General features: G+C 38.5%; 2 protein-coding genes across 2 annotated transcripts; one reads left to right on the top strand and one right to left on the bottom strand.

Annotated features, from left to right (window-relative positions):
• Nucleotides 1-495: 495 nt before the first annotated feature.
• Nucleotides 496-5,059, top strand: LOC111470336 (preprotein translocase subunit SCY1, chloroplastic). The gene is made up of 8 exons (XM_023115888.1): nt 496-816; nt 1,758-1,915; nt 1,994-2,379; nt 2,807-3,106; nt 3,201-3,290; nt 4,035-4,158; nt 4,408-4,571; nt 4,733-5,059. The coding sequence occupies exons 1-8, from the start codon at nt 629-631 to the stop codon at nt 4,961-4,963; spliced, it is 1,641 nt and encodes a 546-aa protein (XP_022971656.1). The 5' UTR covers nt 496-628; the 3' UTR covers nt 4,964-5,059.
• A 163-nt stretch (nt 5,060-5,222) lies between these two features.
• LOC111470328 (cyclic nucleotide-gated ion channel 17-like) lies at nt 5,223-12,238 on the bottom strand. Its single transcript, XM_023115881.1, has 7 exons — nt 11,523-12,238; nt 10,281-10,854; nt 8,940-9,152; nt 8,468-8,766; nt 7,269-7,380; nt 6,726-6,962; nt 5,223-6,462 (listed from the first exon to the last, which is right to left on the bottom strand). The coding sequence occupies exons 1-7, from the start codon at nt 11,555-11,557 to the stop codon at nt 5,740-5,742; spliced, it is 2,193 nt and encodes a 730-aa protein (XP_022971649.1). The 5' UTR covers nt 11,558-12,238; the 3' UTR covers nt 5,223-5,739.
• Between the last annotated feature and the right edge of the window lie 365 nt (nt 12,239-12,603).

Here is a 12,603-nt window from a genome sequence, read left to right as displayed (position 1 = left end):
GGAATCCACATGTTTAGTTGCCTATTATCGATGTAAATGGGAGATATGAATTCAATAACTGTTTGTTTCATGTTGAATGCATGTTTGGTGAAGAAAAGAAAACATCTGCATTGATTATGACATTAGTTTTTTTTCCAAAATTTTTAATTTTTCAACCTAGATTTATCATGTTTAGGACATTTTTTCTCCGGGGTAGTCTTGCTCGTGGCTGTACTATCTCCATGCTTCGGTAACTTCCTGTGCCCAAGATTCGAAACTCAAATTCGATATTTGATGATCCAGACATTTTTCTACACATCGATCAACACAAGCCTTTTTAATAATATATAATTGCTCCAAATAATGTTTGATTTTTTTTTTTTTTTTTTTTTAATGGAAACTTTCAATTCTTTTTAATAGTTAGTTTTTACGTGTAAATCTAAAATATCAAATACATTGATTTCTATCCCACAAATTTCCAACTTCATATTATAAAACCATTTTGAGTTGTGGTCAAACTCAAAGAAAGGTTACAAAATCCAAAAAGGGGTAGTAGAGAAATGGATAGGGCGATGAGGCAAACGCCTAATCCACCGAGCGTCGCTCAACGTTAGCCTTTCACAGACCGAAACTGTGGTGGGAGTAAATAATGTTGATACCAGTCAGAGAAGCTGCTGCAGCTTCTTCTTCGCCCCTTTGCTTCACCCTCTCCACCCAATATCTTACCAATTCTAAGCGCTTTCCAAGGCCTAGACTTTCATTCACCCGAGCATCCTTCTCTGTTCCTAACAAGCCCCGCGCTACCAAGTCCTGGAACCTTGGCCTCACTTCCAACAGGTGGGTCTCGTGCATTTATGTTCTTTTTCTGCTCACTGCACTTAAATTACTCGAACTAGTCTTTCAGTTTTGCCTTTTGAGATTTTTTCTCATATGGGTTTTTCTTCTGCCTGTAGAATTTTGGGTGTTTTTCTGTACCTTTTGTTTTGCCAGAGCATATGGCGTAGTGCAGTTACATATTTTTGCGCTCTCTAAATTTTCCATGCTTCACTGGCATTAGAGAAGGAGTTTCCCCTGAAGAATTGGGCCGAACTGTTAGCCGAGGCTTCTTGAGCAAGATTATGCTTTTGCGGTACTTAGGAATGTAGAAAAATTAAATTAGATGAGAATGTCTTTGGAAGGATGGGTTGAAGTTTGGTCTACATGTTACCAAGTATTAAAAAAACGTATCTTGGTTTAAAACCCAAAGCTGTACATAAATAGGCTCCCCAAGGGCTGCTCACATATCCTGGTTTTTCCCATTTGAGTCCTGTTATTTCAATTGGATTTCAATGTCCTTTAACCTAAGAATTGCAGAAGAATTGTAGGTTTGACAATTCTTTCATATTTTCAAGTGTCTAACAGAGTAAATAGAAGAAGAAGATGGAACCATAACAAGCTTCAGAGACATATGTGTCAATGAATTCATAATACGTTGATTTTATGGAACCATAACAAATTAAATAATATAATGCTCCATATTATATAAACATTTATTTTGTGATATATCCCTTTTTAATAAAAAAATATGAAGAAATGCATGTACTTTTCAATTGATTTATTTTCTACGTGGGATCCAGCAATGCTATACATTGGTTTGGAGGTCCATTCAACCTTGGGAATGAATTAAAACCAATATATTCTGTTGCGTGAGTCTGTCATCTTTGTTTATGACTCTGTTATAGAATTTCCATAATGGTTGTTGGTCCATAATTGACAGGATAATAGTTTCTCTTTTTCAGTTCTGAGAGCTCAGTTTTTGATCCCTTGGGCATCCGTCCAGATCTTTCTTCTGAATTAAGTTGTGGGTGGGAAAGTTTTCTTGGGTTTTGGGGGCAAACATTTGACAGTTCTTCAAGCACAAAACGAGATAAAGGTCCCTCAGCACGTGGATTGGCAGGTTTGTTTCTTGTCCTTCAATGTTGTAGTTTTGATGTATCTTTCGTCTTGCATTACTGAAACTAAGTTGACCTTGCAGCTGCAATCGAGGACAGTTCCATTGACATTGGGGACTTCTTCAAAGGTCCATTGCCAGGAAAATTTCTACAGCTCTTGGGCTATTTAGCACTATCAAGGCTTGGAATCTATATCCCTCTTGGTGGAGTGAACCGAGAGGCTTTTGTTGGGAACTTGGATCAGAACAGCTTATTGAGCACTTTAGATTCATTTTCCGGTGGAGGCATTGGCAGACTAGGGATATGCTCCCTTGGCATTGTTCCCTTCATCAATGCATCAATTGTCTTCCAGCTTCTTACACAAATTTATCCAAAATTGCAAGAGCTTCAGAAAAGAGAAGGTGAAGCTGGGCGGAAGAAAATTCTTCAATACACTCGATATGCCTCAGTTGGGTTTGCAATTGTACAAGTAAGGAGCTTGATTACTCAATATGGCCTATAATAAGTTTAGATTACTTCAGAAGGGAAAACTGTAGAAGCTGGGCTTAACTCACTTAGTCTTACTGGATTACATATTTTCACTCTTGAATTAAATGGACATTCTGTAGGTAAATACATAGAACTTGCACTTTCAAAAAGAACGGATACAAGTATTTTGAGCTTTTTATACTTGATTCCAAAGCCTGATCAGAGACACCAAACGTTTCTGCTGGAAGGATTTAAATTTTTTTATATCCAAGTAGGCACCTATTCAAACTGTAGTAGATGCAAGCAAAATTCTGGAGCAATAGCCAAATGTATTCTGAAGGATCTTAGGCAATGATCATATAGTTCCCAATGCTCTTTTGTGAGCTTTTATTTTAGGATCTTTAATTCAGCTCCCCTTTCCTACACAGGCAATTGGTCAAGTTCTGTACCTTCGCCCCTATGTTAATGATTTTAGTACAGAGTGGGTGCTTTCTTCTGTTACTTTATTAACACTTGGCTCAGTTATAACAACGTACATTGGGGAACGGATCACAGACCTAAAGCTAGGTAATGGGACATCTCTTTTAATATTCACCAGCATCATCTCCTATCTACCAGCATCCTTTGGAAGAACAGCTGCACAAGCTTTACAGGATGGTAACTATGTTGGATTGGTTGCTATTATAATCTCCTTCTTTCTATTGGTACTTGGAATCGTATATGTTCAGGTAAGTAATGGTTGATATATTTACCTTTTATTTCCTCATTACATAAGAAGTCTTATTATATGTGATTATAATTTATCTTAACCAATGTTTTCAGGAAGCAGAAAGGAAAATCCCGCTCAACTATGCTTCAAGATACACAAGCAGCGGTGGAGGGCTTCAGAAATCTGCTTACCTTCCCTTCAAGGTTTGTTTTCCTGCTTCTTTGTTCTTATGTCATCGAAAAATCATATTAGTCAGTTATTAACTTTTAACCTTAAAGAAGCTTAAACTTTAAAGTCCTGCAGACTTTGATGTGGTAACTATAGCTAATTGCCAACTTGGAGGTCTTTGAGATCCCACATTGGTTGGGGAGGAGAACGAAACATTCTCTATAAGGGTGTGGAAACCTCTCCCTAGTAAAAGCATTTTAAAAAATCTTGAGGGGAAGCCTGAAAGGGAAAGCCCAAAGATGATAATATCTGCTAGCGGTGGGTTTGGGCTATCACAATGGTATCTGAGCTAGACATCGGACGAAGTGCCAGGTTGATCTCCGAAGGGGAGTGGACCCAAGATAGTGTGTCAGCAAGGATTCTAGGCCTCGAAGGAGGTGGATTGAGGGGTCCCTCATCAATTGGAGATGGGAACGAGAGTGTCAGCGAGGATGCTGGGCCCCAAAGGGGGAGGGGTGGATTGTGAGATCTCATATCAGTTGGGGAGGAGGGTGTGAAAACTTCTCTTTAGCAAATATGTTTTAAAAATCTTGAGAGGAAGTCCGAAAGGAAAAACTCAAAGAGGACAATAACATACAATATCTGCTAGCGGGTCTGTTACAATTTCAAATCTTTATCCATGCTCTCTCATTTCTAAATTCCTAAATTTGTAATCTGGGGTAACCAACAAGAATTTTGTATAAGTTTCATATTTATTTTACTAATTTCATTATGCACAGGTAAATAGTTCTGGTGTAATGCCGATCATTTTTTCAACATCTACATTGTCCCTGCCGGGTACTCTAGCTCGCTTCACGGGTTTATCTGTCCTAAAGAACGCTGCATTTGCTTTAAATCCAGGAGGTAAGATGTTTTGGTTTACTGCCAATTGAAAACAACTTGAGGGCTTAGTACTTTGAGATTGATGAAACTCTTTATCTTGCGGCCATTACAATATGCTACATTCGCGTTTAGTTTGTAATAAAGTTTGAGTTCTTTTAAGAAATGGTTCAGTTACTTTGCTGTTCAATCACATTAAATTGTACAGGGTTTCTCATAATTGGTAGACAGGACTTCCTGGTACTCCTAAACTAACACATGGGATTTTCTCAGGCTCATTCTATCTTCCAACCAACATCCTTTTGATAGCCTTCTTCAACTATTACTACACATTCCTACAGTTGGATCCCGATGATGTGAGCGAACAATTGAAGCGCCAGGGTGCTTCAATTCCCCTCGTCCGTCCGGGCAAAAGTACAGCTTCGTTTCTGAAAGCGGTAATTTTGCCTCACATAACGTGCCGTGCTTGTTTCGTAGTTCTTGATGTTGAATCAGTAATCTTAACGATTTGGCCCAATGAAGTTGCTCTTAACTGAATATGTTGTGCAACCTAAAATGACTATTGATTGATTATGGCTTCCTGTTTACTAATTTATAGGTTCTAAGTCGGATTTCAGTTCTTGGTTCTGCTTTCTTGGCAATCCTTGCTGCTGGTCCTGCGGTGATTGAGCAAACAACACACTTAACAGCATTTCGAGGATTTGCAGGAACCTCTGTTCTCATTCTTGTCGGTTGTGCTACAGACACTGCCAGAAAAGTACAAGCTGAGATAATCTCTCAGAAGTACAAGAACATAGAGTTCTATGACATCGATAGGTATACTCCATGAAAGAGAGAATGTAATGGAACCAACATTGATGCCAGACCTTAAGAATTGTATTCCATTGCATCATACTCAATGGAACACTGCTTCTCTTTGCTTTCATCAATCGCTCCAATCAGAATGCAAAAAACGATTGGATTTGACATAAAATAAAACCTTTTGAACATCCATTACTGTTCGTCCATTGATAAACTGGAAAATTGAGATAAATTTGCAAGGCCTGATCAAAGTCAGCATGAACCTCTGAACACGGTTACTTTTACAATGGAAATCAAAATTAGGGATAAGGGAGAAGTCCGAAAGTTCTAAAAAAGGACAAGTATGTGTTATTTAATATATGTCACTGATCATAAAATATCTAGCCCAGTGGTAACCCTCATCCAAAACGTGTTATTCAAAGCGTGTTGTCCATAGTCGCAAGTTGGATTGTCCATGGTCGCAAGTTGGATTGCTGTCTGCACCGTCTGAACACAAGTGTGGCTGAGGTTCTGTCTACAGTCTGGTGAAGTATAGCTTGCAGCTTGCAGCAGCTCGTTTAACCATCCTACGAACTCAGTTACTGTCTATTAAGAGTTAAAACATATTGTAATGAGACCAACTTACTGGTTATGACACTAATACACAGTTTGTGATGTTGCGTTCCTGGTAATTGATAAAACTATACAGAAATAGACAGGTCCCTGTAAGGTCTGAAATGCCAGACGACAGAAAAGGGATGCACATCTGAAATGGACTTCATCCTTCTAATAGAGAAATATAGCCTTTGACACTACTGGAAACTGTTATCTATCTGGCTCAATGGAAAAGTCGGGTTCATCAGGCTTCTGCAGCTTTGGCATGTCATCTTTCATTTTCTGGGCGCCTCTCCTTGCGTTTGCAGCAAACCTTGAAGCCAGTAAGGTAACATCCAGATTCATTTTTGTCTGAGAAGGATTTGAAACAACACAAAATTGTTCCCCTCCTCCTTGGCCAGTTTCACTAGCCACTTCTTCAGATAATATAAACGATTCCCTCATTAAGAGATCTTTTGCCATCATCCTTTTCTTATGGCGACGCCAAGCAGCTTGAATAAAGCAAGCTGCCCATGTTCTCCAATGATGAGAGTAAAAGCGGAATGTGTGCTGCAACTTTTTACTGTGCAGACGTCTAAATTGGTTGGCTACAAATTTAAGATCTTCAGCACGGAGTGCAAAAGCTTCAACTTCATTGAGCGCTCTGACTGTTCTAGTTGAGGAGGGCAAGTTGGTGGTGGATTTTGGGTGCAACGCCCAAGAAAGTAGTTCCTCCCCACAAAAGTCTCCAGGACGCAACGTTATGGAGTTGAAGAAACCAGAGCGACCTCCATTTGTAGTAGAACTCTCCAATCTGCCTCGGATAACGAACAGCATCTCGGTTACTGGGTCACCCTCTCGTACTATATAGGTACCCTCAGTGCTCAAGGAGGATATCAGACGTTCACATATTGCATCTAGTAGCTGATCATCCATCTGTGAGAAGAAAGGGACCTGCAAAATAGGGTGACAACTCAATTCATGAACTTTTAGCATATAACCACATCTACACAAGAAATCAATCGCTGCAGAATTTTTCGTTCTTTTTTGTGAAGTTTTAAGGAATACTAGATGATAGTTGCAGAACCATAAGCCTTCATATTGTGTGGCTCGACAACTTGATAAATGAGAACTAGAAAGCATATGATGCAAGTTCAAACTTTTCTGTCTTTGGCTCCAATAAAAAAATAAAGAAAATATATGTAATAGAATCGTACTCGTCGGACAAGATCTAGACATAGGTGGCACTGAATATCACGTCGAAGATCAGCCGGTAAGCTCTGTAAGATGGCTTCTTCATCAACTCCTCGAGTTGCCACCCACTTATATTGTACAAAACGTCGAACACGTCGCTTCAAGTCTTCAGGGAGTTGACGATGTCTCATCCACTCTTCAGTGTCTCTTCGTTTTAGTCTCCATTCTTCAAGTCTCACAGTGAGGGATTGCAGATACGTCTGCATTAAAAGAAAAATTAAAACAGCACATGATAATGAATTCAATTAGACGACAAGACAAAGGGATAAAGATCACTGTACTAAGAATTTTTGTGGAAACGCCTTAGAAAAAATTTATAAGGGTGTGGAAAAAATTGTATAACCCAACCACATGTCTATGATGACCATTAAGCAAAAAGATCATCCAGGAAACCAAAGCATGAGCCTTTATTAGAGTTGTTAGGTTTAATAGAAACAAGCGCATCTTAATTCTCAAATTATGAATTCAATGAATAAAGAACACAATTTTATCCCTCAGTCTCTCACCTGCATATTCCCAATCAGATGGGCAAATAATACAAGGCCTAAGATGGCTATAAGCACAGCGAACAGTGTCTCACCAATGAAAGTGGTTGTTTCCAAATTCTGTCCATATGAACTGACAAAATAAACAAGAAGTTCTTCAGTATTTTCCAGGAAAAAATGATGGATTAAAGAACCATCTATAATAATTATAAAAAAAGAATGAGATCATACATCAAGTTGTACTAGTCTGCCATCCATGTAATCAGTACAGAACCTATGCTGAGTGCTCTATACAGTTGCCTAAACAATATAATATCAAGTCCATAGGTTTTCATGTGTAGCAGTTTACAACAAAAACTTTCAATTAGCAGAACAAAGCATATAGCCATAAAATGTTCGAGATCAATACATGTAACAGCTCAAGCCCACTGCTAGCAAATATTGTCCTATTTGGGCTTTCCCTTCTAGGCTTCCCCTCAAGGTTTTAAAACGCATCTGCTAGGGAGAGGTTTCCACACCCTTATAAGGAATGCTTAATTCCCCTCTCCAACCGATGTGAGATCTCACAATTCACTCCCCCTTGGGGCCCCAATGTCTTCGTTGGCACACCGCCCAGTGTCTGGCTCTGAAACCATTTTGTAACAGCTCAAACCTACCACTAGCAGATATTGTCATCTTTATCCGTTGGGGAGAGGTTTCCACATCCTTATAAAGAATATTTCGTTCCCCTCTCCAACCGATATGGGATCTCACAATACATGAAGCCAAATTGGCTTCATTCTGCAGTGAACAAACTCATTTGCCATCTTGTGTAAATGCCATGCTATTTTCCACATCCCAACGATGGTTCATAGTTCCTTGAGATCAGAAATAAAATTGTTTACAAAACACATCGATACTCGGCTAGCTTTCAGTCTGCTCTTGTATCACCAGGGATCTTTTTCATGCTAGGGTTGGTTCTAAAACAAACTATGCCGAAAAAACTTTTTAGTGAAGGCCTTTGGGAAGAGCTCGAGAGCATTTACAGGAAAGTTGGAGAAGTAAATAACAAGCCAACATCATTCTATCAAAAGAATGCTTTCCTAACCATGGGGATCCATGACATGACCGCCCAATAACATTATGAAGAACATTGTTTATACTTTATAATAGAATGTTCTAGCTGTTACACTTTAAGGACATTTGCCAAGCAATTAAAGTCAACAAAAAGAAAATCATACCTCAGGTTTTGCAAGCCCCACCACAAACAATAGAAATACTTTTCAACAAAGCTTGAAGAGACAACATTCTTTGACATTGCATTCCCAAAAATGCCATACTTGAAAATTCCACTAGGGCCACATTTGTCGAAAACAAGGGTACTATTTGCCCATGTATTGCGGTCATTAAGGTTAAGTGTATCGCAATCAAAAAAAGTTGGATTGCATTCTAGTGGATTATATTCCTTCTTCCTACATAATGATTTCCAGCATGATGTATATCTATCAACTGACAGCAAATACCATGTAGCACCTAGAACCTGTCAAACACAAAATAAGGTAACATTACTGATGGCGAATTACCTCAAAAAGTAGGAATGTAATCAAGATTATGTCATGTTTTCTCAATAGCATTAGATATTGAAATCCTAAGCACAGGCATTTACATATTTTTGTGTCACATGAGAAAGAGAGAGAGATATGAGAGAGTTACGTGGCTAGCCAACATATAGAGTAGAAGATTATAAGCAGCTCCTGCCCAAGCAGTTTTTGTAACAACTCCATTCGCTTTGATTATCTCTGAACTTAGAGGGAAAATCAAATACAATCTTGGAATATATTGAAGCAGAACAATAAGCGCAAGCGCATTGTTTTTATGATCAGTTAGACGACTTCTTGTTGCGGGTATGATAAACCAGATGACAATCTGCATGGAAGACAGCAGTTACAAGTCTCTGTTAAAAATCTAAAATTAAATTACGATGGTCAAACTAATTCATGGAAATGAGTATCACCAGAATAGGAACGTAACAACAATACTGCCTATTTTTCTCTCAAATCGTTCATTAAGACCAACTCCCAACTCGTTAAGTATATATCTTATTCTTCCGTTCCTACTTGAAAAGAGTATCACCTAACACTACAAAGTTCAACTCTCTGAAAATAAGCCTAAGAGCAGAAAATTTTTCTCATGAACTTTAATTCTCTCCACCAACCATCCATTCTGCCGGACCACCACTACAAAGGAGAAGCCTGAAAAAAAGGTGTGGCAATTACATATTCCTAGATCTAAAGAGACAATCCCATATAATTTCCCCTTAACTTTGAAAAATAGGCTAAGGATTCAGCCTTCTTACAAGTTCACGCACCCTTTCGGTAACAAAAAACTATCTTGCCTTCAGTGGACCAAATTGAAGACTATTAGACCAAACGAAACTCTCCTTGTTAAGAAGCAGGTTGAGAAAGATGTGCTAGCATTTTGTTACTGCCTGGACACAAGTAGGTTAGCGTTAGCACGAATGGAAAATTCTCACATCATGCCTTGACTAAGAAAATCATCATTGTATACCATATAAAGCATATGGATGGTGGATAATAATAGTTAATCTTACTAACCAGCAATGCCCCGAGTACCATAGTAAATAATTTCATTCCTCAACTTACAACATTAAAGAAGTGATAATTGCTAAAATTATGAGGTATTGTGATGTCCCACATTGGTTGGGGAGGAGAACAAAACACCATTTATAAGGGTGTGGAAACCTTCCCCTAGCAGATGCATTTTAAAGCCGTGAGGGGAAGCCCGAAAGGGAAAGCCCAAAGAGAACAATATTTGCTAACGATGGGTTTGGGTCGTTACAAGTATTTTTGCTCATCTCAGTAAGAGCACTACTTTTACCAAAATAAGGGTATGATATAGTTTTACAAAGTTCGTTCTGTCCTTGCATTTCCCCCAAGCAAGAAATGGAAAATGACATATGAACTATGGAGATTAAAGACAAAGTACACCAAATATAAAGTCAAAGTTTGAGAGATGGAAGTCTCAATGAAGTACCTGAGGGAGAGGCAACGTGGCAATTAGATCGACAAAAAAGTCAGATCTAAGATACCTCTTTGCTATCATCTTCGAATCCATCACAAGCTCACCTCTCCCAAAAACTCGAGAGCTAGGAGCAACATAAGCTGTTCTGAACTTGATAATCATGTGCAGAAGATAGAAAAAATCTGCAACAGTCCGGAAACAGGTCACAACAATTCGCAATTTCCAGTCTGTCCTCACACATGAGGATTTCCTATTCCCAGCCAAAGATGGCAAGTAAAGGTACAGCGGGTCAACAAAGAGTGCCAATAAACATGAGCAAATGAACACCCGGTTCCATTTCAGAACAATTTTTCTGCCAGGGTCTAGTATTCTTCTGCTCCATGGTTCATGGTCCTCCGGAAACACTTTGGACTTCTCGGTTCTAAAGGTTTCAGCAGATTTACTTTTGCTTGCCCCTAATCCGTTGTCAGGTATTAAGAATGTCGACGACGGAATGTAGTATTTCGATGATGACTTCTCAAGTTGCCCTGCTTCATTGTTGTTCCCAATGGCAGATTTCTTATATTTTTTGTGATCAGAATAAAACCTATTGATTTCAGGAATAAAAATGGTAACCATAATGGTTAAACAATAGTCTATAAACACCTTACTCATATACATAAAGTTCCTTTTGCTACGGTTCTTCGTAAGCATTGAACAAACCAAAATGCCAAACAATACTCACTTCCCAGACCTTTTCATACTTAGGTTTAGATGAGTCATGATACGAATAAAAACTGTAAATTCATTCTGTTTCAAACAAGTACAATCTAATTTTCTGTGGTGATAAAAACACGAAAGAGAGACAAGGAGATCCTAATTGCATACGAACAGAGTGATTATATGGATCCAAGCACAAGAAAACACAGTTTTAAAGCTACTCCACATAAATAAACAAAATAGAACATTTGCGTGATCATGTATGACAGACAACTTTTGGTTTCTTCCCGACAAAAGCAAGTTAAAGTAGCCTACGTTCACAACTCCTCAAGCAAATAATGAACTAGACTTACAGGCCAGACGATTTTGCAGAGTTCTAGTCTTCTTCCGTTTCCATCTAATAAAAACTAAAGATCCCACCACATTTTCTCGACAAGAAAACAGAACAGGCCCCAAAACTTTTAAGATTTCCATTGGACTAACAGATTCAGCACACGAATTACAACGCTTCAAACATGCTACATTCTTAGAAACAAATGAAGAAGAAAAAATCACCTAACAAGCTTTTCCTTCCTCAGTTCCATGCCCATAAGCAAAAGAAAGAAGCTGAAACGAGAAATTCTCAATGACCCGTCAAAATAGCAGCAGCATGGCCTAGTAGCTGGAGGAGAAGCACAGAGGAAGAAAAAGAGAGAGAGAGACGATCTAGGTTTTGTTGAGTATTGAGGTAATCAGAGTTTGAACTAGGAATTAGAGTTGTTGGGTGATAATGAGAAGAAAGGAAGAAAAGCGAAATTTGGGAAAGCCAACCAAAGTGGAACCAAACCTTTCAACAATAGACCGAAACCCCACGTGAGTGGATAACCCTCCAGTAGAAAAGAGCGCCGCACCGCCTCCAGTTCCCACCACAGAATGATTTTGAACTTTTACGAGCTTCCCTCTTGCTCACGACCCTTTTGATCCAGCTTCTTGCAGCACTGTGTTGGAGGCTGCTGTGCCATCGCTCAGTCGTTTGTTAAAAGCAAACATGAATGATCCAAAATGGGAATGGTCGAGTGAGAAATTGGCTGTTTTCTGAACAGCGATGAAAACTTTGTCATGTGGGTTCTCCCCTCAAATCAGCATGTTCTCCCCTCAAATCAGCATGTTCTCCCAAACAAACATTCTACTATTTGTCAAATCAGTGTCTCATATTCATAATTTAATTTCATGACCCATTACAATAAGAACAATAATTTCTACTAAACAAATAGTTTTTAGATTAATATACATTCAGAATCTACCAAAGTATTAAAATTTATGTAATCTAAATATCATTTATTTTCTGAAGCGGAATACTAATATTGTAGTTGTTGAGTTATGATGTCCAAAACGGCACTCCTAGTTGAAGTGGACATCCACCTGTTCTTCTTTTTCATCTCTTTTTCCCTGAATTTTTGTGTTTCTTTTTTCACTTTTTGCTGCAATGCGGATCTCTCAATCACCTCCCCTCCACCTCCACACCATTATTCTCCTTTTTAAAGCTTCAAAGTAGCATTTCAATCTCCCAAACCCTTCACCTTATAATGATTTTTGTTCTTGTTTTTTTTTTTTTTTTTTTTTTTTTTTTTTTTTTTTTTTTTTTTTTTTTTTTTTT

Source organism: Cucurbita maxima, unplaced genomic scaffold (assembly GCF_002738345.1).
Source record: "Cucurbita maxima cultivar Rimu unplaced genomic scaffold, Cmax_1.0 Cma_Scf00002, whole genome shotgun sequence".
In the NCBI taxonomy this organism is placed as follows: domain Eukaryota; kingdom Viridiplantae; phylum Streptophyta; class Magnoliopsida; order Cucurbitales; family Cucurbitaceae; genus Cucurbita; species Cucurbita maxima.
Note: the sequence above shows the minus strand (reverse complement) of the source record. Positions and strands in the feature narration are given on the sequence as shown.

What these genes read in the sequence shown, in the direction of transcription:
- LOC111470336 (XM_023115888.1), top strand. Translation starts at nt 629, where the DNA reads ATGTTGATACCAGTCAGAGAAGCTGCTGCAGCTTCTTCTTCGCCCCTT. An exon ending in CTTGGCCTCACTTCCAACAG is followed by an intron (nt 817 to 1,757) that starts GTGGGTCTCGTG and finishes TCTCTTTTTCAG; the next exon opens with TTCTGAGAGCTCAGTTTTTG. An exon ending in TTGGGTTTGCAATTGTACAA is followed by an intron (nt 2,380 to 2,806) that starts GTAAGGAGCTTG and finishes TTTCCTACACAG; the next exon opens with GCAATTGGTCAAGTTCTGTA.
- LOC111470328 (XM_023115881.1), bottom strand. Translation starts at nt 11,557, where the DNA reads ATGGGCATGGAACTGAGGAAGGAAAAGCTTGTTAG. An exon ending in CCACGTTGCCTCTCCCTCAG is followed by an intron (nt 9,153 to 10,280) that starts GTACTTCATTGA and finishes TCTTCCATGCAG; the next exon opens with ATTGTCATCTGGTTTATCAT. An exon ending in ATCTGATTGGGAATATGCAG is followed by an intron (nt 6,963 to 7,268) that starts GTGAGAGACTGA and finishes CTTTTAATGCAG; the next exon opens with ACGTATCTGCAATCCCTCAC.